This window comes from Argentina silus (assembly GCF_951799395.1).
Source record: "Argentina silus genome assembly, chromosome: 7".
Lineage (NCBI taxonomy): Eukaryota > Metazoa > Chordata > Actinopteri > Argentiniformes > Argentinidae > Argentina > Argentina silus.
Window position 1 is genome coordinate 10,732,696 of NC_139661.1, and position 23,312 is coordinate 10,756,007.

General features: G+C 42.5%; 1 protein-coding gene across 2 annotated transcripts in view; it reads left to right on the plus strand.

The window, feature by feature from the left end:
* Positions 1 to 20,242, plus strand: part of tcf7l1b (transcription factor 7 like 1b) — a 34,147-nt gene extending 13,905 nt beyond the window's left edge. Inside the window, exons 4-12 of one of the 2 annotated variants that reach the window (XM_083673352.1) lie at positions 7,595 to 7,678; positions 14,597 to 14,732; positions 14,957 to 15,059; positions 15,540 to 15,623; positions 17,582 to 17,725; positions 17,997 to 18,159; positions 18,268 to 18,375; positions 18,599 to 18,650; positions 19,296 to 20,242. In XM_083673352.1, coding sequence (XP_083529478.1) covers positions 7,595 to 7,678; positions 14,597 to 14,732; positions 14,957 to 15,059; positions 15,540 to 15,623; positions 17,582 to 17,725; positions 17,997 to 18,159; positions 18,268 to 18,375; positions 18,599 to 18,650; positions 19,296 to 19,774 — 1,353 coding nt within the window. In that variant the 3' untranslated portion in view covers positions 19,775 to 20,242. The remainder of the gene's footprint in view (positions 1 to 7,594; positions 7,679 to 14,596; positions 14,733 to 14,956; positions 15,060 to 15,539; positions 15,624 to 17,581; positions 17,726 to 17,996; positions 18,160 to 18,267; positions 18,376 to 18,598; positions 18,651 to 19,295) is intronic. The other variant, XM_083673353.1, reaches the window with a different exon arrangement.
* The last annotated feature ends 3,070 nt before the right edge of the window (positions 20,243 to 23,312 follow it).

Below are 23,312 nucleotides of genomic sequence, written 5' to 3' on the forward strand. Positions count from 1 at the left end.
GCTCGCAGTGCAAACACAGGAGGCATCTGCAGGCAGCTGTGTGTGGGGGGAGGGGCTGGTGCTTGGGGCAGGGGGGTGGGGGGGGCAAGGGGGTGTTGGGGGGTGGTTGCAGAGTGAACACAATCAGCCCTCTGTTTTCATAAGACTTGTGGTATGTGAGAGCAGAAACAAATGTGTTTAATTTAGGCATTTTTTTCCTCTCTCCTTCTCCCTAGCAGCCAGCCACCCCACTTTTTCAAACTGACTTTTTCTAAAAGATGCTTCATGGCCTCCTGCCTCTGTCAGCTGCTCTGAGGAAGTTTAAAAAGAGCAAGAAAAGCCAACAAAAAATCGCCCTGTGTGCTCTGTCAGAAAAGCACTTATAGAAAACTTGGCAGACTTATCGTCGTTTAAGATCAAATTTACTCTGAGGCGCAAATATTTATCTCTGTTTTTTGGAAAAGGTTTATTTTTATGTTTTTACCTCAGTTTAAAAGTGATTGCTGTGTATTTACCCTGTTATGTGGGGGTGTATGGTCTACTTATTATTGCCTCTTAACCACCTTGGCAGGCACCACACACTGCATTATATTGGTAACCCATGCTGTCTCTTTTAATACATTTGTGTTTGGTCATAAATGAAAAATGCAGGTTTCAATGATGTGTTATTTGCATAGATGTTGCTTTTTTGCATTGTTGTCACACACACACACACACACACACACACACACACACACACACACACACACACACACACACACACTTAATTTGATTTCTCTGTTGAGCTTTACAGTAAACATTCAGCCAAACACTGCTAACCACCACATGTTCTGGAGTTAATTATACAGAGGTTTACGGCTGTGAATTTCAATGAGAGTAGGCTGCTCCCCAAACAATAAAAAGTTGTGTTCCTGCACAACTGGACAAACAATGCCAGAGGAAATGATGAGAAAGTCAGACAACCTCTCTGAGATTACTGGTGCAGCATGGGTCCACATTGGACTGCATTGACACGGAGCTGACTAGGTGTAGCCTATCACAATTGAAACCAGATACCCCAGGTATGGAAAACCACATAACTGACTACACATAATTGACTTCAACAGCATGGCTGCCTCCTCTCTCTGTATGAGAAAGTGAGGCTCATTGCCAGATGCATGATTATTTTCTTGTGGCTCTAATTATACCTTCAGTTTTATTTGACCTGTCGTTGTGTTCCGTAATACAATTGCTCACTTATTCCAAACTTTCACCCCAACAAGGCCAATACAAAGTGTTTTTTTTCCTCCACCACTGATTGAAATTGGCTTAAAGTAAATGAAATGGATTTATAACAATAGCCTGCTGCTTCATTTACAGAGACATGTTCACTCTGCTGTAGCAACTCTTTTTAGGCCCTTGCTACAGGAAGCAATAATTCAGGATCATGTCAACCCCCCCACCCTGCAAAAAATAACTGCTTGAGCTACAAATATGTGCAGTCTCACTAAAGCCACAGTTTTACCCCCTCAAATAAAACGCTCAAGGCACCATTCAGGAGGATAAAAATGAGAGTTAGCAAAATCACACAACTTGGCCTTGCACCACTTGATCTTGTAAAATATATTTTGTACTACTACTGCAGTAGCACCGGTAATTCATTTGTTAGGCTTTTCAAACAAACAAATGTTTGCCACATGAATAACTATGGGCATGCAGACCAGTTTGGCATTGTTCAGAATATGCATGAGGCAGTCATATGATACTAAAGATTATTGAGTTCAATCAAGTTGAATCTCTGGAATGTTTGTGTTACATTAAGAAGGCCTTACGTATTGCTGGTCTCTGTGTCGAAACTTAGAAACTTTTTGGGGAGACCAGCATGAGTAGAACTGATGGGGTTTTGAAATCATGGATGGATTTAGATGGACTGTTTGGCTCAGTGTGTAACTGGTTGAGAATCTTGGAAAAGGCTCTTCACTGTGTTTTTAAGACCTCCCTCACGCTGCCTCCCCTCTTCACTCTCCTCTCTCCCTCTTTGCGCTAATAGTTCTTTTGTGTACAAGAGCATGTTAAGAGGCCAATGAGCCTGGCCTTAATAGGCCACGTTACCATAGAAACCACTGCACTCTGGATGGCTGACCTTTGACCCAGTTTTTTACAGGCTGTGAATAAGAGAGCAGGGCTACCAACCAGGTCACAATAGAGGCCCAGCGAGCTGAGGGAGTGCCCCTGTCACAGTCACTTAACTTCACTCCTCTATGTACTAATGGACACTTCAAATGTGGTAGCCATTAGCAGGATGCTAGTGACACTGCTGGAGCACGGGCTTCTCAGGGTTAACCCCAATGCGTAACGTGTGTGTGTGTGCATGTTGAGAAATCTCACCTTGCTTTTGACGTACTTAACCACCACTGGCATTTTTTTTCATTGTCAAAATGGCAGTATTATGCATCCATATTTGTCTGGGCTATTGTATTAAAGATACGTTAACATGTCTAGAAACACTATACATTTTTCAGGAAAGCATTGATATAAGAATTTGATTTAGGCCATACAAACAGTATGTATGTCTTTGATTCACATGGTAGTTTAGCACATTTTTTTGTGGACATTTTGCTCTGTACATAAAATGGTTTAGGTTATGACTGTATAATGTTTATATGGAAATGGGAGTTTTATATAATTTTTGCAAAGCTATTGCTATCCGCTGATAACTCTATACAGGTGTGCAGAGTGTTTTATGTTAGACATTATAAATACAAGTGTGTCACTTTATATTCACAGTAAATAGATGTTTTTTCCATCAATTATGTTGGCACCAAAATATTTTTCCCTTGTGTGTGTTGTTTTTTTTCCTCTTTATGTTCCGTAGTTTTCCCCCAGGATTGTTTGCATTTACAACTTCCTCTAAAGGTAATCCACTTCTCGGCAGACGGAATAATGGGACATGTTTCCATTCACTGCCATTTCTGTGGCCAGTAGCAGGACTACAGAACTGCAGTGACCAGCACTACCTGCTTGTCATTTCCCCATCAATTAAACACTAATTAGCACAATGAGGGCTGGGGTTTGCTTAAGAATTGTGTATGTAATTGCCTGTAATGTTCTCAAACAATGGGTCTTAATGCAAACTCAGAGACAAGGCGGGGACTTCTTACTACAATTGTTTGTGCTCTGCAAGCTTATAATTGTATTTCATGCATAGATCAAGTTGAGGTGTCAATTACTTGCATAAGCAGGTGATATTAGCTGAGAAAAACAGGGAGTGACATGCATGTAAGGATTGACACGGCCATTGTCTGAAGCTGCTGTTCATATGGGTAGAGGATAATTAACACCTCAGCCAAACAGCAAGCTGTGTGGCCCATTTGTTTCTGTTGGGGGGCAAAAGAAAACAATGGGGAGGGGCTCTCCACACAGTAGGTGATTGGCATTATCTGCTGAAGCAATCCATGGAAGCATTCCTTTGGCTCTGCTGTTTAGAAAGGTGGGGGTTGATTGCAGGTTGCACCAGGTTTAGGTCCAGTCAGAACCAGGTTTAGGTCCAGTCAGAACCAGGATTAGGTCCAGTCAGAACCAGGATTAGGTCCAGTCAGAACCATATTTTCTGTTAAGAGCGTCATTTTATTTGTTGGTATCACTGTGACATTTTGACATTGTGTAAAGATGTACTTTCGTTAGGTAAAACATTGTGAGGTGATTTGTGATAGAGGTATCAGTTAGCCAATTATTATAGTCAAGGTTGCTATTAGTAATTCCCCAAAACAATTGACAATTTACAACCCGTAAAATTACCCCATTAATAAAGGCAGATTGATAAAAAAAAAAACCATCAACTGAAGTAGTATAAACATTTTTCTAAGGCATACATTCTAAAGTATGCAAATAGTTGGTCTAAAAGTTTGGGATTTATTTTTCTATCACTTTGGCACAGTGGCTGACTTAGTTTGACAACAAATGTCCAGACATCTGCCTCTCTTCCATGCTCTGATGTTGGCCGGCAGTGTGGCACCACACACTTCAGAGATGACAAAGACACTTGGCCATGTTTCCATCCAGCTCTGTGAGGGAAATGTAACAATTAGAACCAAACTCTGGCAGTCAACATGCCCCAGAGCATATGTTGTATTCTCTCTGTTCGAAAAACCAAAGAGCTTCATCTTGGCTTTTTGGAAAAATTCTGTGGCAACTTTGCCACCTTTGTTACATCTGGGTCTCTCATAAGTAGCACATTCTACTGATGTCTATTCTGAGTATTGGAGGCAGAGGAAAGCTGGAAGACAATTAGAGAGTCATGAAAATGGATCAGATAGTTGGGGAACTTCACTAGTTTTGCACAGCTCACACAGCTTTCTCTTCTGACACTATTCACCAGAACAGCCTCCATCTGAAACAAGCGTCTCTATGGGGCCAACCATATGCCTCAAATTGTGTTTGTTTCTAATGAAATTAAGGGCATCTGCAAAGCATTAAAGAACTGCCTGAAGTTTACTGTAAGAGGTAATTACTGATTTTAGTTTATCAGTGGTTTCAATCTCTAACGCATCTCAATAGCACTTAAACACAACTGTGGAAAACCTATTTTCCTAATTGCATTTTAACAGTCTATCATCCTATTTTACTGTGGTTCCCTCCCCAGTGGCTTTAGTGTACCTGTTTATGAACCTGAGCAGTTTTTATTTAGGAGGAAAGCTAACTCATTTGTGTATTCAATCAAACACAATAACAATGTTGATGAGCCCATAACATAATACTCATCAACACAACGTTAACTGTGTGTAACAAAAATAAGATCCTGCGAAAACAAATCCTCTTAGGGTATACAATTATTTATAATGTGTACATTGTTACTGTTGAATAAGCCCCTTATTATTGTGTTATGTTCTACAGAGGACATGCGGTTCTCATTTTAATTCATTTGTCACAGCTTTCCATACATATGAAAAAGTGACATAAGAACATATGTCATTCATAAGAAAAAGAAAAACCCATATATGTACGTATGTGTGTGTGTGTGTGTGTGTGTGTGTGTGTGTGTGTGTGTGTGTGTGTGTGTGTGTGTGTGTGAGTGTGTGAGGAAAGATTGAAAGAATCATGTTAAATCCTTCTGAGCCCCTCTGAGTTCCCTGAGCAGTTTGGCTCCCTCTTGCTCCTTCTTTGTTTCCTGAAACACAGCTCACTGGACTGTACCCAGACACACTCCGTCTGCCTTGGTGTGTTAGTGAGGCAGGGTGCTGCTGTGTCCTTGACTATAGTGAGCAGGGTGCTGCTGTGTCCTTGACTATAGTGAGCAGGGTGCTGCTGTGTCCTTGACTATAGTGAGGCAGGAGCTTCTCAGACAGGATATGAGGTAGGCATTAGCAGGAAGGATAGGGGATAATGTTAGTTTCAGGGTGTCTGCCACCAGCCAGTCCATAGAGTCCAGTGGCAATTATATAAAGGAGTCTCTTATAAAAGTGCCTCAGGGCATGTTCCTCAGTTTTGGCAGAAGCTGTCAAATAAGGGAAGGAGGAGGCAGAGGGAGTTGGGGGGTGGGCATGGTCAGAGTAGACCAAACGCTCACAATAGGGCTTGTTTCATTTGTGGAGGGACTCATGATTGACATAGATTAGACAGTGAAAACTGTATTGTTTTGGGGTTTTTTTCACAGAAAGCATTCATTAGGCAGCATGCACAGAGCAGAGTAAAGTTTCAATAGGGAGCTAGCAGCCTCTAAAAGGAAGGGCCTCCTGACAGTTGTATGGACTTGGGCCCATTAGTTGGAACCTGCGATTCAGCCTTGAGCAGTGTGGTGAAAATGAAGAGGGCTGATGTCAACTCCAAGAATTTCCCCCCTTTTGGATGGGAATAAGGGTCCCCTTCCCCCTCCCTCAGTGCTCTATTGGACCCCAGCTGTCAGGAAACAATACCCTCTGCCTGCTCCGACAAATTCATTCCTGAAAAAAATGTGTTCTCCTCTCTCCCTTTTCCCCTCCTGCTATAATGTCTTTACCATTTTTAACCCGCAGTCATCCAAGCTTCCTTCCTCCCAGCAAACTCTGAGTGATGAATGAAGCTTTAAGAATCAAATCCTGTATGAAAGACTATCAACTCTTTTAAGCCTTGAATAAGTTGTTGTCGTAATGAACAATGAGTGAGTTTTTATTTTATGCAGACATAGAACTTTGTGCTGCCGTAACGTTCATTGCAGAAAATGCACAGTCTTGGTTCATGCAGTGTGTGTGTGTGTGTGTGTGTGTGTGTGTGTGTGTGTGTGTGTGTGTGTGTGTGTGTGTGTGTGTGTGTGTGTGTGTGTGTGTGTGTGTGTGTGTGTTAGCCACATGGGAGAAACTAGCTGTGCTTGTCTTCAACCTTTTAAGATCAGTGCAGTTCAGAAGTCAAAAGTCATTCTACTGATAAGACCGATGGCCGAAGCAGGTTGACAGTGACAACCCATTTTGTAAAGTTCAATAAATTAGACTACTGAATACGCAAAACTATAGTGAATGCATGACAGAACAAGGTGGTTTGACAAATGCACATTCACATTCCATGCCCAAAAGGCAATTTAGATGAACTATGATTCAAAATATCTATGTGTACTTGTGCAAATGCAGTGTAAGCTGAAAGGAAAACCCTTTTAATTAATTTGAAATTGTTGGATAGCATGGAGAAAATACACATGCATGACAATCTGCTGTATCCGGTATTTAAACTGATTCACAAACCAGATGGTCGAGCTCAGCTACGGAGCACCAGCTCCACACCATCTGAAGAGAGAGGGGAGAGGAGCAGTTGAACTGGCTGCATTTAGGAGGAATAAAAGCTACTACTCTATACATGATCTTGTCCCATGGGGAAAATGGGCTTGCTGCCATAAAAAGAACAATTGTGCCCCAAAAAACTGTAAAAGAAAAACACTTATGCGACAGCCAATGATTACAACTATGATAACAACAAAAATGCTAACAATGAGAGTGGATTAGTTTGATTTGGGTCAAAAGGCCAAAACAATTCACCAAGATACTACAGGCTTAGGCTGGAGTCCCCACCCCTGCCTTTCCCTTCTCTCCTGATGGGGCTTCCTTCCAGCTGTCCCTTCCCACCCGCTCGTCGATGGGCGCCCACAGCTGGACTCTTGTTTTTCCCTGACAAACGGCAATTTCACAGTCCCCCATCAGTCCGCTGTGTTCACATCCCTCTCCCCCCCGGTGCCAAAACCCACTGTCTGACTCCAACAGCATATGAGTCTCATACAGGTGCCTGTCAGAGTTATGGCTCTCTGCTGGCTTTCACACCATTTATTATATTGCTGTCTGCTCAGTAATACAAAAGCTGTATTTCATGCAGCTCTGTCTCAACAAGTTTTAGGGAGTTAGTCTCAACACATGATAGAAAGTTACATAATGTCATATGGTGTTAATGCATTATTGTATTGTGTATTCTGATTTGTCATGACAACTATAAGAAATACATTCCTGTTTAGACTCTTAATGCTTGTGTTTTTTTTTAGTTGTCATACTTTTGACCATTATCATTGTTATTTTAACATTTGTTTTATTATTAGTCTTAATAGTTTTCACCAGTTTATTGTTATTGTATTATTTCAGTGTCCTGACATTTGTTTCATTCTCATACCATCCTCCACCCACAGTACCTGCAGATGAAATGGCCTCTTCTGGATGTCCCTGGAGCTGCAGGACTCAAAGACTCACGCTCCCCCACCCCAGGGCACCTAGTGAGTATACCATCCACCCATAATACCACCAGCACCTCACTGAATCTACTCACTAGGACAACCATGTAATCATTCCATACCATCACAGTTAAGGGATCATATATATATGATATATACCACCTTTCTGTTCATACTTTTCTGTGCGCGTATGATTATTATTCATGATCATGTTTCAGTCCCGCCCCTACTCCATGTTTGACAGTGCGGGACCTTACAGGACCTGTTTGGTCTGTTGAACCTCTGATGGAGGCAAGCTGTTGTGATAACAGTACTGCAGTTAGCACCAGGAGAGCTCCACATTCTGTGAAGTGAGGAGAGAAAGTAGAACAGCATATCATGTGTTGGATCCTATCTTGAGGGATCTCTGGTTAAGGAAGTAATCGTTAGTCGTGGAGAGCCACCCTCACCACCCTCTGGGTAAATAACCATGATGACTCAGCCGTGACCTCAGTGATCCCGGCTAGACGTGTCTGTTTAGTTTGTGGTGTGTTTGTCGGATCTCATAAACGCAATGATGCACTTGACAAAGTCCTCATTGAGTGCCGTCAATGGGAAGCTGTTGTTAGTGGAGCAGAGCTCGCCCAAGGGAATCCAGAGCTGCTCTGTGGCTGACTTCAGTCTCAATTGGAAGCCAATTAAAGATATTTTATTACAATAAGTGCTGACCTGTCAGTGACTCTCTCTGAGCATGGCTCATTTGTCTGTAGGACACAGAACCCGCTGTGCACTGTTTTGTTCCTGCCAATGGATTTTATTTTATTTACTTAATATATAACATTATGAAATGCATGGGCCGCATTATGGGACAGCAAAAAATCAGAATAAGGAGCAGGGTAATGGCAATTGAATTAGGAGGAAATGAAGGGGGGTATTGAAGACTTCACGTGGATGTTGAGGTCTCTGCTTGGCTTGTGTCCACATTGCCTTGCGATGGCTGTAGCTTCAGGATTCACAAAAAAAAAAACACATATTTTTGCTCTGTTGTGGATAGATTGGTTTGACCTTCATCTTTATTGAACATTCATTGAACCAGGAAGGTCAATAGAGAGCAACTTTTTGTGCAAGGATATTTGCCATTCAGACGTGAGGGATTTAACTTATGTCTCAAGGAGAATGTTTTGATTTCCTAACTTTTCTTGCTTATCAAAATTTGTATTGCCTATTTTTTAAACTAATTTTCAAACCTTTATACAGTCATGTCTCATGTATCTTTCCTCACATAATGGTTTCACAGACAAGGCTTAAGCCTAGTCCTGGACTAATTCACACTTTCAATGGCAAATTGCCACTGAGGATGCCTTTTAGTCTAGGACTAGGCTTAAGCCATGTCTGTGAAACCGGCCCATTATTTCCGCTTCAAGTAAATCGCTGAATGTCAAATGTGTATTTTGCACTCATCATGAACTTGAAGGGGTGTGAACTTGAGTTGACATGCCGGATCAGGTGATCTGAGACAAAGGGGTCATCAGAAGTGTGATTAGAAGTTCCCTCTGTATACAGGGACAGCGTTCTCTGGGCATAGAGGATGGAGACTGAAACACCCCACTGTGGCCTTAACCCCACCCCCCACCCCCCCTACACATACACACAGCAATGAGCCCACATGCTCTTCTGTGCTGTTGACAGTGAGCCAGGCTGATTATGTGCTCATTACCCCAGCAGAGGAGAGAGGGAGCAGGGGGGAGCAGGAGGCTGACTCCCCAGGCCTGCAGGCTCCCCAGGCCCCAGCACTGCACTAATGAGAGCAGGGGGAGCGGATGGGCAAGCGCAGGGGGCCAGGGATTACTGCCCAGGGCCAACAGAAGCCAGAGAGGGACCTGAGGAGAGGCAGCCGGGAGTCACCAGCAGTGCCTCCTAAAGACACTTTATGTATTCCTGCAATCCTTTTGTGAACGCTCGTTACATGTCATAACATTGTATATTCATGATGGCCGTCATGGAGACAGTTTTCATCTGATCGTGATTAAATGGGATTTCTGGGGGGACCCTCCAATATGCACATGCATATACCCTCAAGACTGTTCCATTTTCTATAAGCCAGCTATGCACAGCATGAGCCCGCTTTATTGATATGGCATGACCTATACCCTATACGATTGGTGAAAGGTCTTCTCCCCAGTCAGCGTTGCTGCTGATTAATAAGTCATTGACAGGCTGTACTGCAGCAGCCGTGAGGTGATGACAATGTTGATAATCAGATGCCCCCTGACTCAGATCATTAATTGTCCCTAATGATGTATACAGACAACAATACATTGTTATCATGGAGCTGGTCTCCTCTCGCTGTGGTTGTGAAACAGTAGAGGAATACAGTGTAAAATAGCAATCAAACACTTCTGTGGATATGAAAGGCCCTGGGAAGGCTGTCCTGTCGCTGTGCAGATTGGGTCCATAAGGCCTGTATGCTAATAGGAGCCTGCTCTGGCCGAGATCCTCAATTATTCAAGAGACAGGTTTGTTTAGCATTCAGTTGGTATTGCTTTTGGTAGTATTGGGGGGGGCAGACTGGGGAGTAGGAAACACGCTTGTCTATGAATACCCCTTCACAACCCCCATATCAGCCCCTGTGTTCAGAGGGCTGCCTCTTCATGAATAATACATCAAAGCCAATGCAGGGCCAGGTGATGCATTGTGGGAGACTCGAGCCTAGTCAGTCCACCAGTAGCACCCGTGCTGGACTGGAGAGGAAGCTGCTGTCTGGATCTCCACATCATGTGCATCCGCACAGCAAGAACAGAGTCCCCTAGCTGGACTAATGCAGCATGATCGCTCCTATGGTGATCATGTCGCCAATACTTGCCATTACTGAGGTCATTCATTCACATTGATTTGTCCATGATGACTGTGAACCATGTCATCGGTTACAAGTGATTCTTTCACACTTTTTGAGCGGGGTCACAAGGAAAGCAGTGACTTGCTAATGAGGTTTGATAGTCCTGACTTCATTGTCTGCCCAGAGCCAGTCATCAGATCATGGCTCACTCAGAGCTCAAATATGGGCCAGTCTGAACTTGACAGAGTCTGAGGAATTCCTCTCTGTGTTTTTAATATTCTATTACCAGCCAGAGTAATCATCCCAACAACGGTCCTGGTCTTGGTCCCTGTCATAACTCACTTAGTCATAAAATTGCCTGTTAAGTGAATTGAAGTGTCAAGGCCTCAGCATTGACATGGATTTGCATTCCAAAGATAGTTCTCCATTGAGTGTTAATTGCATTTTTCAACACATAAGACTCAATATCAGTTTTAGTAAAGAGAATGGTCTAGGTTGTTTTTGTGGAAATACTTACTCCTAGTGCTTGGCCCAAATGTTTCGACAGACTGGGAGTCCTCTGAGATTTTCCTGTGTTGCATTACGCATTGAACAACCAGAGTCCATCATGAAATCAAAGGCTTTGTGGAAGCCTGAACTGAATACTGATCTGAAGGCTGCTCTCTGACTGTGGTACTGCAGAAACCTGTGCCTTTGTAGGCAGTACCTCAGTGAAAATCAAACATAGAGACATTGTCTGGACTTTATGGTGTGAGTCCATATGTTGAGCCACTAAAAACAAGAGGGTTCTTAACTATAGAATAGTGTCTGGGCCTATACCTGGGAACCTGGAACATTCTCTATACCTGGGAACCTGGAACATTCTCTATACCTGGGAACCTGGAACATTCTCTATACCTAGGCCAAGCATATCAATTTTGTCTCTAGACCATATTAATGATTCATTGAAAAAGGTGCATTATTAGTTTTTGAGTTAATCCTGTTTTCATTCCCCGGTGTTGGAATCCATGTGTGTGCTGTTTTCTGCGTAAATACATTAACTTGTCTTCTTTTTGTGACCTAAGTGACTATTCCCTGATTGATTGGTGTCCAGCAACTGCAACGTGACACTGCAATGTGTCATGATTTTTTAACCTTGAGTATTATTGCCGTTGACCTCTGGCAAAGTGGATGACCAGACGTGAAACCTAGCTTGTCTGAAGAATGGCATCGTTTTTTGGGGGGGCTTGATTCTAAAAGCATATGACACGGTCAGTCCACTCTCACGTCCGTTTCCTGTTGGCGTTGACAAACAAGGCTAGGATTTCTCAGCATGCCATGCATTCTTTTCACTCTTTCTTTCCTGGAGTTTTGAAGGGCCTCTGAGCCTCCCACCCAGAAGTGATCGCGTAGCAGAAAGGCACACACAAAGCTCTGGGGTTATTCAGTTTGTTCTGAGCTCTCTTCCCCATCGGCTGTTTGACTAGTAATTCAATTCAGATGTGCAGGATCCAAAAACATGTTTGCTTGAATGAAATCCACCCCTCCGCCCACATTGACCAAGGACTGTGCTTTTCTTAGCTGTGTTCCAAGTTTAACGGCCCAGTGAGGTACTGCCACCTCGGCCTCTTTCGCCTGAAACCGCAACAGACAGCCACCTTGTCTCTGTACTGGCTCAGCAAGTTTTTGCTATTTTTCATCTTCCTGTTACCATGTCTACGCAAATCTAATACCATTCCTCAGTGTTGCTACATGCCAGTCCCGAAGCATTGTGCTTTGTTGCAGTGCACAGGCCTGTTTTCAACAAGCAGGACTACGTAAAGAGCATGACTGCTGTCTGTCAATGCGTATACCATCTGGTTCCAGGTTGCTCTTTCTCCGTCCTGTCACGTAGATGTTGTTTATATTTAAAACACAGCTCATGTTCCATGTGGTTTCCTTATTACACCTTGCCCATGGATCATGAAACCAAGCATGTGAGGCTGTCATGGGTCTCAGGAATATTACCTCTACACATGAGGCAGCTGAATGGAAGCATTGATGGGTTGAGGAGTATGCCCTTAGTTTTAGACCATGGTTAAGTTATGTTTCATCGCTTTTACGTGTTAAGCTAGTTTGCTGGCTTCTGTTACACTGCTTTTTAGCAGAACCTATATATGTGATAGTATGAGTATGTTTAACACCAATTTCATCTCTTTTATCTCTATTTAATTGTAGCCACTCGCAATATTTGATTTAAGAAGAGGCAATTGCTCAGTCAGCATTCAGCACCTAACATGATGAGGTAACCATCTAGGCCTATCCCCCTAAAAGTAGACCGCAGGATCACCTCTCTTCTCTGGAGATGGTTTCAGCAGGTATGCCGCTGGCCAAATGGTTTTGCACATGTACAGCCTATTTTTTTGTACCATAAATTTTTTGGCATGCTTTACTCAAATGCAGACTCTGAGCACTATATTGAAACTGGTGCGTTTAAACTTGAAAATCTGTTCAGAGCTAACACACGATTGGTGTATTCCAAAGTATGAATTATTAATAGACATCATTTCCAATTCTCACTGAAGTGCTTCCCAAAATGTGTTGGCACTCAGGTCTCAAGGTCTCAAACAGCATTCACTATATAGGGAAAATTCAGTCACATTGTACATGAAGTACAACAACAAAGCATACCTAAAGTATACATGAGATTTGAGCACTGGGATTTCTACATTATGTCAATACTTTATGTGTCGATCATACTGTAGAATATGGATGCTTTATCCATGTATCTTACATTTAGTAGGTCTTTGAACAAGGCAACGGATCTCAATTTAATCTTACTTTGAATCCGCAAATATTTTCTCTATCACAACTGGGATTACTGAAATCAAAGCAGGCTTTGGACGTAGGAGAAACAAGTTTGCTAAGACTTAAAAAAAGGGGAAAAGGTTGGACCTGCCTTAAAAAAAGTGGCAGAAAAAGCATGCTTGAGATTTGGAACAATTCTAAGCAGCGTGAAGTAAGAGAGCGTACAGAAGTCTCAATGCAAACCTTGTTCCCTCCCAGACCACGTTGGGTAGACGAGAGGTTGAGAAGGGGGTGGGGAGGGATACTGAAGAAAGGTTAGGTTGGAGGAACAAGACTCCTTTCTCCCCCCCCCCCACCCTCTGGCCCTCCCATGTGACAAGTTGAGCCAACAAGCGTTTCATTCAGTGGGGCGGCCAGGGGAAATGACTAGGAGGCTGAACATTGCCGAATGAAAGTAGAGACGCTGGTTATTATTATTATCATTATTTATCATCATCATCATCATCATCATCCTGGGCAGATCTACAAGCTGCACTACAGCCAGAGTCGGAGATCTGGACTTTCTCTGGCACCACGCAGCACCATTTAAATAGCTGAAATAACAATGAGACTGGTGCTAGAAAGTGAAACTTCTTTCTTACCTTTTTTTCTCCCCCAATCAGGATTGATTCAGTATTGTTATTGCTTCTGGTCAGATCAATAGATCTAATGTCAGTGTACCCTACCCAAGACCGAACCTTATCCACAAGACAACCTATAAAAGCACTGTCCAGGAAAACGTCATCAAGAGGGATGAGCTGAGTGTGGTTGAGTCAGTGGAGTGAGAGAAAGGATTCACTGGTGTTTGAGCATTCAGATTACTTTACTCTGGGTATGGAAGGGAGGCTTGTGTTGGTATGACTTTTGGATCTGTGGCCCTGTTGTTTTGCCTGTTGGTCTGAACAAACAGTCCTCTCCACTAAATGGCTGTAATGGTCTTGGCATGTATCCGCAGGCTTTTCAGTGTTCCTTGGTGGGGATCCAGATTGCATCATAGGGCCTGTCACATGCACAGCCTGTGTTGTTTACCATGGAGAGCAGAAGCAGCAGTACTCACACATGAGGGCTCACTCACACCTCAGACATTCAAACTAGTTATTCACTCAATGACTACAGAAAGCGTATTCTCCATACAAATGGCTACGTGGCTTACATGGTGTGTTTGAAACATATGTTGCATCACCTATGTTGCATGATGCAGAGGACATAACATGTCAAGTGTCATGGACAACAAGTTACTGTGCAAATGCCACCTGTCAGATTGTGTTTTGGTCTGTGTCCAGTGAAGGGCCAGTCGTCCGTCCAGTCATTCTAAACCTCCTCTGTTCTTCTCTCTCCAGTCCAACAAGGTCCCTGTGGTGCAGCATGCCCATCATGTCCACCCGTTGACCCCCCTCATCACCTACAGCAACGAACACTTCTCCCCCGGCACCCCTCCCTCACACCTCTCCCCGGAGATCCTTGACCCAAAGACAGGTACACCTCCTCATAGAATGACATGTTTATGGCTAGCACAGACTTGGATCTAGAACATTACATGGCTTGCATTCAAGATATAGTCCATCTCCTGAGTTAAAATAACTGCAGTGTGTTTGACTTTATCATCAGTTAATTTCCAAGATGAAAAGATCACGTCACTATTTTGACAGTGACTGGTATAAGTACTTAAGTCTAAACGGTCCCCTCTCTGTTCCCTTCAGGCATTCCCCGGACCCCCCACCCGTCAGAGCTGTCTCCATACTACCCCCTGTCTCCTGGTGCAGTGGGTCAGATCCCTCACCCCCTGGGCTGGCTGGTGCCACAGTGAGTAACTCAAATCCTCCTAACTCAGAGATAGCAGGACGGTTTCAAGTTGGGCTGCTCTCAGTTCAAAGTGTAGTTGAAAGAAATTCAGTATATTATGTGTTTCTCTGAAACTGCATGTGCATGTCTTGATGTAGGTGTTAGTTGTGAAATACAGTCCAATACAACTGCATTTGTCACTTGGGCCTGCAGCAGTGCATCAGTAAATACAATACACGCACAGAGACTTGCATAGAGGGACTTAACGGTATATTACAACTATTAGTCTTCCTTTTAGTTTCCATAAAACGCAGAAATAATTGAAGGAGGCTTATAGCTTATAAACATTTATGTGTTTTGCTATGGGCCTGGTAATCAATTTCAACGGTGCTGTTCCGCAAGCAGGGGATTGCACTTGATGAGGGTGGGATTAGTGCTGGTTTATCTGTCAGCTGTGTCTGATCCACCTCTCAATGGTGCCTCCTCTCCTCTCATTCTCAGGCAGGGCCAGCACATGTACTCCATCCCCCCGGGGGGTTTCCGTCACCCCTATCCTGCACTAGCAATGAATGCATCCATGTCCAGGTGAGTGGATCTCTCTGTTCTATATCATCCTGCCTCAGCAACTCCCCCTCCACCCAAAAAGAGATATTAAATATTGTGTGGTTATATTACATGCCCAAATCATGTTTCTGATGTTTGCCTTGCTCATGGTTGTTAACGGCACAGGAATATCCAACCATGAACCGCTAGTGAGTAAGGACTACAAAGGAAAGCTGAGGCTAAGTCTTATAAAGACGAGTTCAGCCTTCCAAAGAGAAAGTGAACAGAGTTGACATTCAGAACCCTACTCCTTAGACAGCATTGTCTTTTCTCTCTGAATAAAACTACCGCAGCCAGGCCAGTGTTCTGAACTGCTCTGCTACACACACAGAAAGATGAAAGGGCTGAGAATCGATTAGGACAAATCAAAGCTTATCTGAACCGACAACTCCCATCTGATTTAACTCTCTGCCCCACTGTCAAAATTGGAAAGATTTGTAGCGAGCCTTCCGGTGTTAGTATGAGATGAAATATTCAGCAGAGTCTCAGTGTGGTCAATAGTATCTGCCGTTCATGCCAGAACATTACCAAGTTGTTCTTCCCCCTTGAAAGGCTTTGACAAGTGTATCAGGTAACAAACTGACAGTTTGTCATGACGATTAGAATAATAAGAGTATGAATAATGACAATATATATATACACTCACCGAGGACTTTATTAGGAACAATATACTAATACTGGGTAGGGCCTCCCTTTGCTCTCAAAACAGCCTCAATTCTTCGTGGCATTGATTCCACAAGATGTTGGAAACATTCCTTTGAGATTCTGGTCCATGATGACATGATTGCATCACGCAATTTTCGCGTTCTACCACATCCTAAAGGTGTTCTATTAGATTCAGGTCCGGTGACTAGAAAGGCCACTGAAGAACACTGAACTCATTGTCATGTTCATGAAACCAGTTTGAGACGACTTTTGCTTTGTGACATGGTGCGTTATCATGCTGGAAGTAGCCATTAGAAGATGGGTAAATTGTGGCCATGAAGGGATGCACATGGTCAGCAACAATACTCAAAAGGGCTGTGGCATTCAAGCGATGATTGATTGGTATTAACGGGCCCAAAGTGTGCCAAGAATTCCCCACACCATTACACCACCTCCACTATGAGAAGGTGTACAGGTGTTCCTAATAAAGTTCTCAGTGAGTCTATATATCCCCTTGTGACATGTTGATGCCATATTCTGGTCCTATTTAGAGGGACTGTATTCAAGCTAACCACAGTGTGCTTCTTAGCTAGCAAGCTAATTGTCCCTGTATTATTGTTTGTATCTTGTTTTTTTACAAAGATGTTAAGAGATCAGCATTTTGCAAAATCTTCCCCAAATGCCCCCATAATTGGTTATGCCCTCAGTTAACTTGTAGGCTATAATGTGTTTGTTTATGGTAACGAAAGAATCTGCATACTCACAAAACTGAAGTTTCAGGCCATTGTTTGTTTTGACACTCATGATTATTTCTGTGTTAAATTGTTATTGTATTATATTTTTATTAGGCATTGAAGGATTTTCCTTTCAAACATCAATTTAACAAGAATGCGTGGCAGAGCAGCATGGAACTTCACTTTCCCCTTCGTCCATCACAATGTTCCATTGTGTTAGTGGTTGGAAAATAAGAGAGGCGCTGTCTGGAGGTGTTCTGTTCAGAGAGCTGTAGAAGGCCCTCCATGGTTTGGAACGTAGTAGTGAAAGTGGTTTCAGGTGTCAGGTCCCCTCTGTCACCATGGTAACAACACACTCCACTTTTCTCAAGGCATGGTTGGATAAAGGGGTTTTGTAAAAGCCTTTATTTGATCAAAAACGGAATATGTCGCTCATTGTGGACATTCTTTTCATCTAGACCCATGGTCAACCAGTTGAAGTTGACTTCAGCCCAGGCAGAGCCTTTGAGAAGTTGATTGAAAGTTGATTGAACATTTCATCTTGTCTCTCTTTGTCTACAGCTTGGTGTCCAGTCGTTTCTCCCCTCACATGATGCCCCATCACCCCCACAGCCTGCACCAGACTGGCATCCCTCATCCTGCTATCGTGTCACCAGCCATCAAGCAAGAGCCCCATAGTGACCACATGAGCCCGTCTATGCATGCGTAAGAACCACACCTCATTTTCCTCCCATGGCTTTATACATTGATACCTGACCTGGGAAAACTCGGGGGACCTATTCATTTCTGGTCAGGTCATGTAGTTAAGAAAAGCTTAGTGGACCCTAACTGTGAGATATTTTCAATTTAAATGGCCTACATTTCTAGAGGATCCTTGGGTAATGGGTCAATCTAGTGGGTTTGGATAAGGGAATCAAACATCTTACACATAAACAATTTTGAGTGGCTTTTAAAATGGTGTTTTTTTTTGTCTCAGCAGGAAGTCTCCTGGCCCAGCAAAGAAAGAGGAGGACAAAAAGCCTCACATCAAGAAGCCTCTCAATGCCTTCATGCTGTACATGAAGGAGATGAGAGCCAAGGTGGTGGCTGAGTGCACCCTGAAAGAGAGTGCTGCCATCAACCAGATCCTGGGCAGAAGGGTAAGCAGAGTGCTTGACCAGACTGAGACACAACAGTTTGTGTGTGTGCGTGCATGCGTGCGTGCGTGAGTGCATGCCTTGTACCAATCCTCTTGTCTGTGTTCACAGTGGCACTCACTATCAAGAGAGGAGCAAGCCAAATACTATGAACTGGCAAGGAAAGAGAGGCAACTCCACTCCCAACTCTACCCAGGCTGGTCGGCACGAGATAACTATGTGAGTAGGACATTTTCCCAAGGATCTTTTAACAATGAGTAGAAAGTCTGTAACATAAGCATCCCTCATTTCCACTTGGTTCAAAAATAATGTATCTGCAATGATAATAACTACATGTTTGTTCTCATAAATTGAAGTATTGCAAGGTAGTTTAAAGCATTTTGCTTTCAGTTTGATAGTGAACTGTTTTTTTCTGACTTCATTGTTTTGTTTATCTGTGCAGGGAAAGCGGAAAAAGAGGAAGAGAGATAATAAGCCAGACTCAACACCAGAGGGTAAGGGGCCCTTTCTCTCTCCTTCTGCTCTTGGGCCTTTCTTCTCTGTTTTGGATAGAAAGAACTCCATCTATAGGCCTGTGTGAAACACTGCCTTGGGTTTCACTTGACGTGCAGCATACATGTGATTAGGCATTGGTCCAAGCAAGCCCACAAAATAACACCCTTTTTGTTTTTGCATTCATTTTTTTCCTTTACCAACTCCTTACTAACTCCTCTCTTCCCTCTATACTTTGACAAGCAGCATATGAGGTTCAGTGCTAATAGTAGCAGGTATGTCTGCTGTTGTGGATTGTGGGGCTCCACCCACAGTGGTCAAACCTCATTTCAGTGCAGGCATTTTAACATGCTCATTTATATGACCACATACATTTGATTTCACTCAGTCTGCATTTAAAACCTTATGTTCTTTGTATGTTTTTCACACTTTGCTTTACTGTATTTGTTTGTCAGTTAATTGGAAGTGAATCTGTGTTTGTTTCATACCGTTTAATGTTCCCTATTGTGTGCATTGTCTGTAAAGGAGTGTGTTCATTTATTTGATTCATCTTTTAAGGAAACTGGCAGAAGTGAGGTACTTGTAACAGACTGTAGTACGTTTCTTAAACTGCATAATCATAATTTCCCCTGATTTTGTTTCCCCAGACTTCTCAATTAGGAACAAGAAGCAGTGTGTGCAATACCTGCCCTCAGAGAAGATGTGTGACAGCCCTGCTTCGTCTCATGGAAGCATGCTGGATTCACCAGCCACACCCTCTGCAGCTCTGGCCTCCCCGGCTGCGCCCGCCGCCACCCACTCCGAGCAGGCCCAGCCCCTGTCCCTCACCACCAAACCAGAGGGACGCTTGCACCACCATTTCCCCCTACCTGGCAAACACTCTGGATCCAGTTCATCTTCATCATCTTCCTCCTCATCCTCCTCTTCCCACCGAAGCATCTCCATCCCCATCGGTACTTCAGGCAGCCAGTCCACCACACCCATCCTCACCCGGCCAATCCCGTTCACCTCCCTGCACCACTCAATGCTCTCCCCACCCTCCCCTTTCCATCAAGCCGCCCTTCATTCCCATCATGCCCTGTTTCAGTCGCAGCCTCTCTCCTTGGTAACCAAATCAACTGACTAAATCTACAAAAGCAATTCTTTTTCTCTCTCTCTTGTATGTGCTGTATATTGCTTTTACTTTAAAAAACAATAGATATTAGAACAACTTTTTAAAATGATGAAAAGGAAGAAATATTATTGGTCAATATTTGATCACCTCCTTTTCTACTCCTCTCAATGAAACAAAATGTATTTTTTGTAAAGTTTACTGCAGAACTGGTTTCTTTTTGATGCATTTATCCAATGAACTACTTGTATAAAAGAACCAATGTATAAAATGTTTCTGTAAAAAAACAAAAACAAAGAAAAGGAACAAATAACACTTTTTAGCCAAAACTTGATTAATGTTAGTATTGAGTTTAATTCATAGAACAGGCCAATAATTTCAGCCCCTGCAACTCCCCCTTTTCAATTCTCAAGTGTGTGACCCTTCTTTGACATGTTCAATAAACCTTTGAGATTGTTTCTTAAAAAACAAATGCCTCCTATTTTATGTATATGGCATGATGTGTTTAACCACTTGATAAGTGTTATTTCAGCTTTATGTTGCCACATCTTGTGAATAATTGTCCCCACAAATATGCCTACAGCACATTACTCTAAAAAACATTTTGCTACTTTAGGCACTGTGAACGCATAGCTTTGTTTTAATTTCGTAATTGTATTCTCAGTTGGGTACTTAAAAAAAAAAAAGGAAAAAAAAGATCATTGCCTAATCTTTTATGATACAGACGTTGCATTTAAATTAGAATCAGTAAGAGAACCGTCACATCATATGAACACTTTAGAGGCAATCTAACATTTCCTAGGTGAACATCCCTCTGGGCCTCTACTACCTTGACAAAAAGGAAAGTCAACAGCAGTCTGATGGAGGTCCTATGAAGTTGTACACGATTAATAGGGGAAGTGGAAATGTATTGTTTATTGACAGAGTTGTGTTTTTGTCTCTTCAGTTCTTCAGACGATGAAAATCTTGACGATAGTGGGAAGAATCACAACTTAATCTTTAATAGGGTGAATTTAGGCTAACCACACTGGAAAAAGAGATGCTGTGCCAGGGTAAAAAAAATTGAAGCCAAAAATAAATACAAATAAAAAAATAATAGACATCTGTTCCATCCTGGAATGTAGAGTCTCATAACAACGACAAAAAAGCAGGTCAGCCCCCTCCCCAGCACACCAAACCCCTCTTGCTCTCCCTGTTCCTCTCACAGTTTTACTGCATCTTTATTCACCATTTGGCACACTGCTGAGGCTTTAATTAACTCAGAGGTAATGGGATGTAGCCCCTGGGACCTCATTAGGCAATTCAATTAGTGAAAAATACACAAGGTAGGTTACAGTTTTTGGTGGCTTTGGAGATGAGGAGCAGTGCCAGGGATGGACCAATTAGCTTCCAGCTGAGGGACTGGACTTGAAGAGCACATTGAAGTTCCATCACCCTGTGACACTGAGTATGTTTTAGACCATACCCAGACCTCTCATCGGGTGAGAGATTAAACTACTGTTATTGTAGATTGCCAACTGAGATGCCCAGACCCATATATTTGTATGCTTGATTCTTCAAACAATTCAAACTAAAATAGTTAGCAATTAGCTAATTCATTCTAATCCAGCAACAACCAGATGGTAGGAGACTGACCAGCCTTCGAGGCCCAAACCCACTCTGCTTTGAGCTAATTCTCCCGGGTTTTAAGTATCTCCTCCTCAGGTTGGCCACATGCACTCTCAGACAAGTTAAATAATATTGCAATAACCCATAACTACAATAGCATTCATTAATATAATATGTGTGGAATGATTAATATAATTATTATTGTCCAACCCTTAACATCCACTTTTTCCACAAGGCTGCTGTAGGACAATTTTCTCAGACAAGGGCATTTCTCTCTCAGACTCTGGGTTCTTTATGTTCTGGACCATAAGCGACAGATTGACGGACGGGTGCACACAGAGGAATTTGTTTCTGTTTTTGCCCTGCGGTGAGATACAGAGCTGTCAGTCTCCCACCAATGTTTTAACCAATCATTAGCTATAATAAGTCTCTGCTTGTTTGCCTTTCTGTCTTACATCATCTCAGGCAGAGGCCATGGTCTCTGGTGCCATGCTTGCCTGCCTGCCCTCAGCTACTTCTCCAATCCGTCACTGAAATTACAGGTAATGAGTTGTCAAAAACAGCCGGTAAAACTGGCTCCTCAAGGCTACACATCTATTGTAATGTTCCATTTTCCATAGAGATCTAATCCTATTATATTTGTTGCATCATGCACATTGGGTAGATATGAAAGTCGGTCATGATATTGTAATTGTATATTTTAGATATGAAGTTAGAGGTCTGAACTATGAACAATGTTTGATTAAAACAATAATTTAGACATCATTCTACCAGTAAATCTAACCTCTTTGATAATGAGTGTCAATTCATTATTTAGCATGGAAATGCTTTACAATGAAAATCTTGAAATACATGGGACATAAGCTGTTCAAATAAATCTAACAGAGAGATGGATATAACTTTGTAATGAAGTAGGTTGGGGTTACTGTTCTTATCATGAGTGTGCGGTCTCAGTTTCCTACACAACACTGTTTATACAATAATAGTTGTTGTATTTGTTTGCCTCTCTACTAGACATCTGCCATGTAAGCACAAGGTCAGATTTAATACATGTTAATTTTGCTCATTAAATTCTTGCAGTCTCTTGCCAAGGTTCTTTTTTTGGGCACTCCTTTGATCTTGAATTCATTCCAGGTTAACCGTATGATATTTCAAATGTATGACGTGGACACATTGCAAAGACACACGCCTCCACTGTAGAGACCAAAGGAAGTCCCCAATGAGACTGAGAGGGAATAATACTGTTTTTCCAGGTAAGAATATCTGTTTTAAGAAAAATATAGACATTAGACAATGATTTATTGGCATTAAGACATGACAAGCCTGAGACATGCAATATTCTGCTACATGTAGCATGGGGAAAAAGAGACATACATCTTAGGAGTGCTTGTACCAGAGCCAAACTAACCATAGACTAAAATGAATAAGAAACCCAGGCTGGGTGAAAGCCTCAAAACAGTGTTATGTGCTGTCTAAATTGACTACTTATGTCATCAACTAAGGTATAGATGTTATGCTACATCCTTGAGAGCAATCACATCAGTGTTTTTTTCCATTGCCATCATTATCTTTGTGCCCCTGTTGACAACAGGAAGTTGGAATGTCTAGAAGGTTTGCTTCTCCCCTGCTTTCCCAACGTGATATCAATTGATTGTTTCCCCAACGTTCATTGAGTTTGACAAGACTCAGCTGGCACCTCTATGAAGACAGGTACGGCTGGCTGTGAGCTTAAGAACCTCCTTAATGTATTATTCATACCCATTTGACCTTAAAGATGGAAATGCAAATATGACTCAAGAATGAGAGGGATCACCTGACTTTTCAAATGTCAAATCATATAATTAAGACTTCCATTAGAAGAATCCACAGGTCTCTCGTTTCCAGCTGAGATATAAAACACCTCTAATTAACATTTGGATGATTATCCTGTCTTCTCAATTCTCAG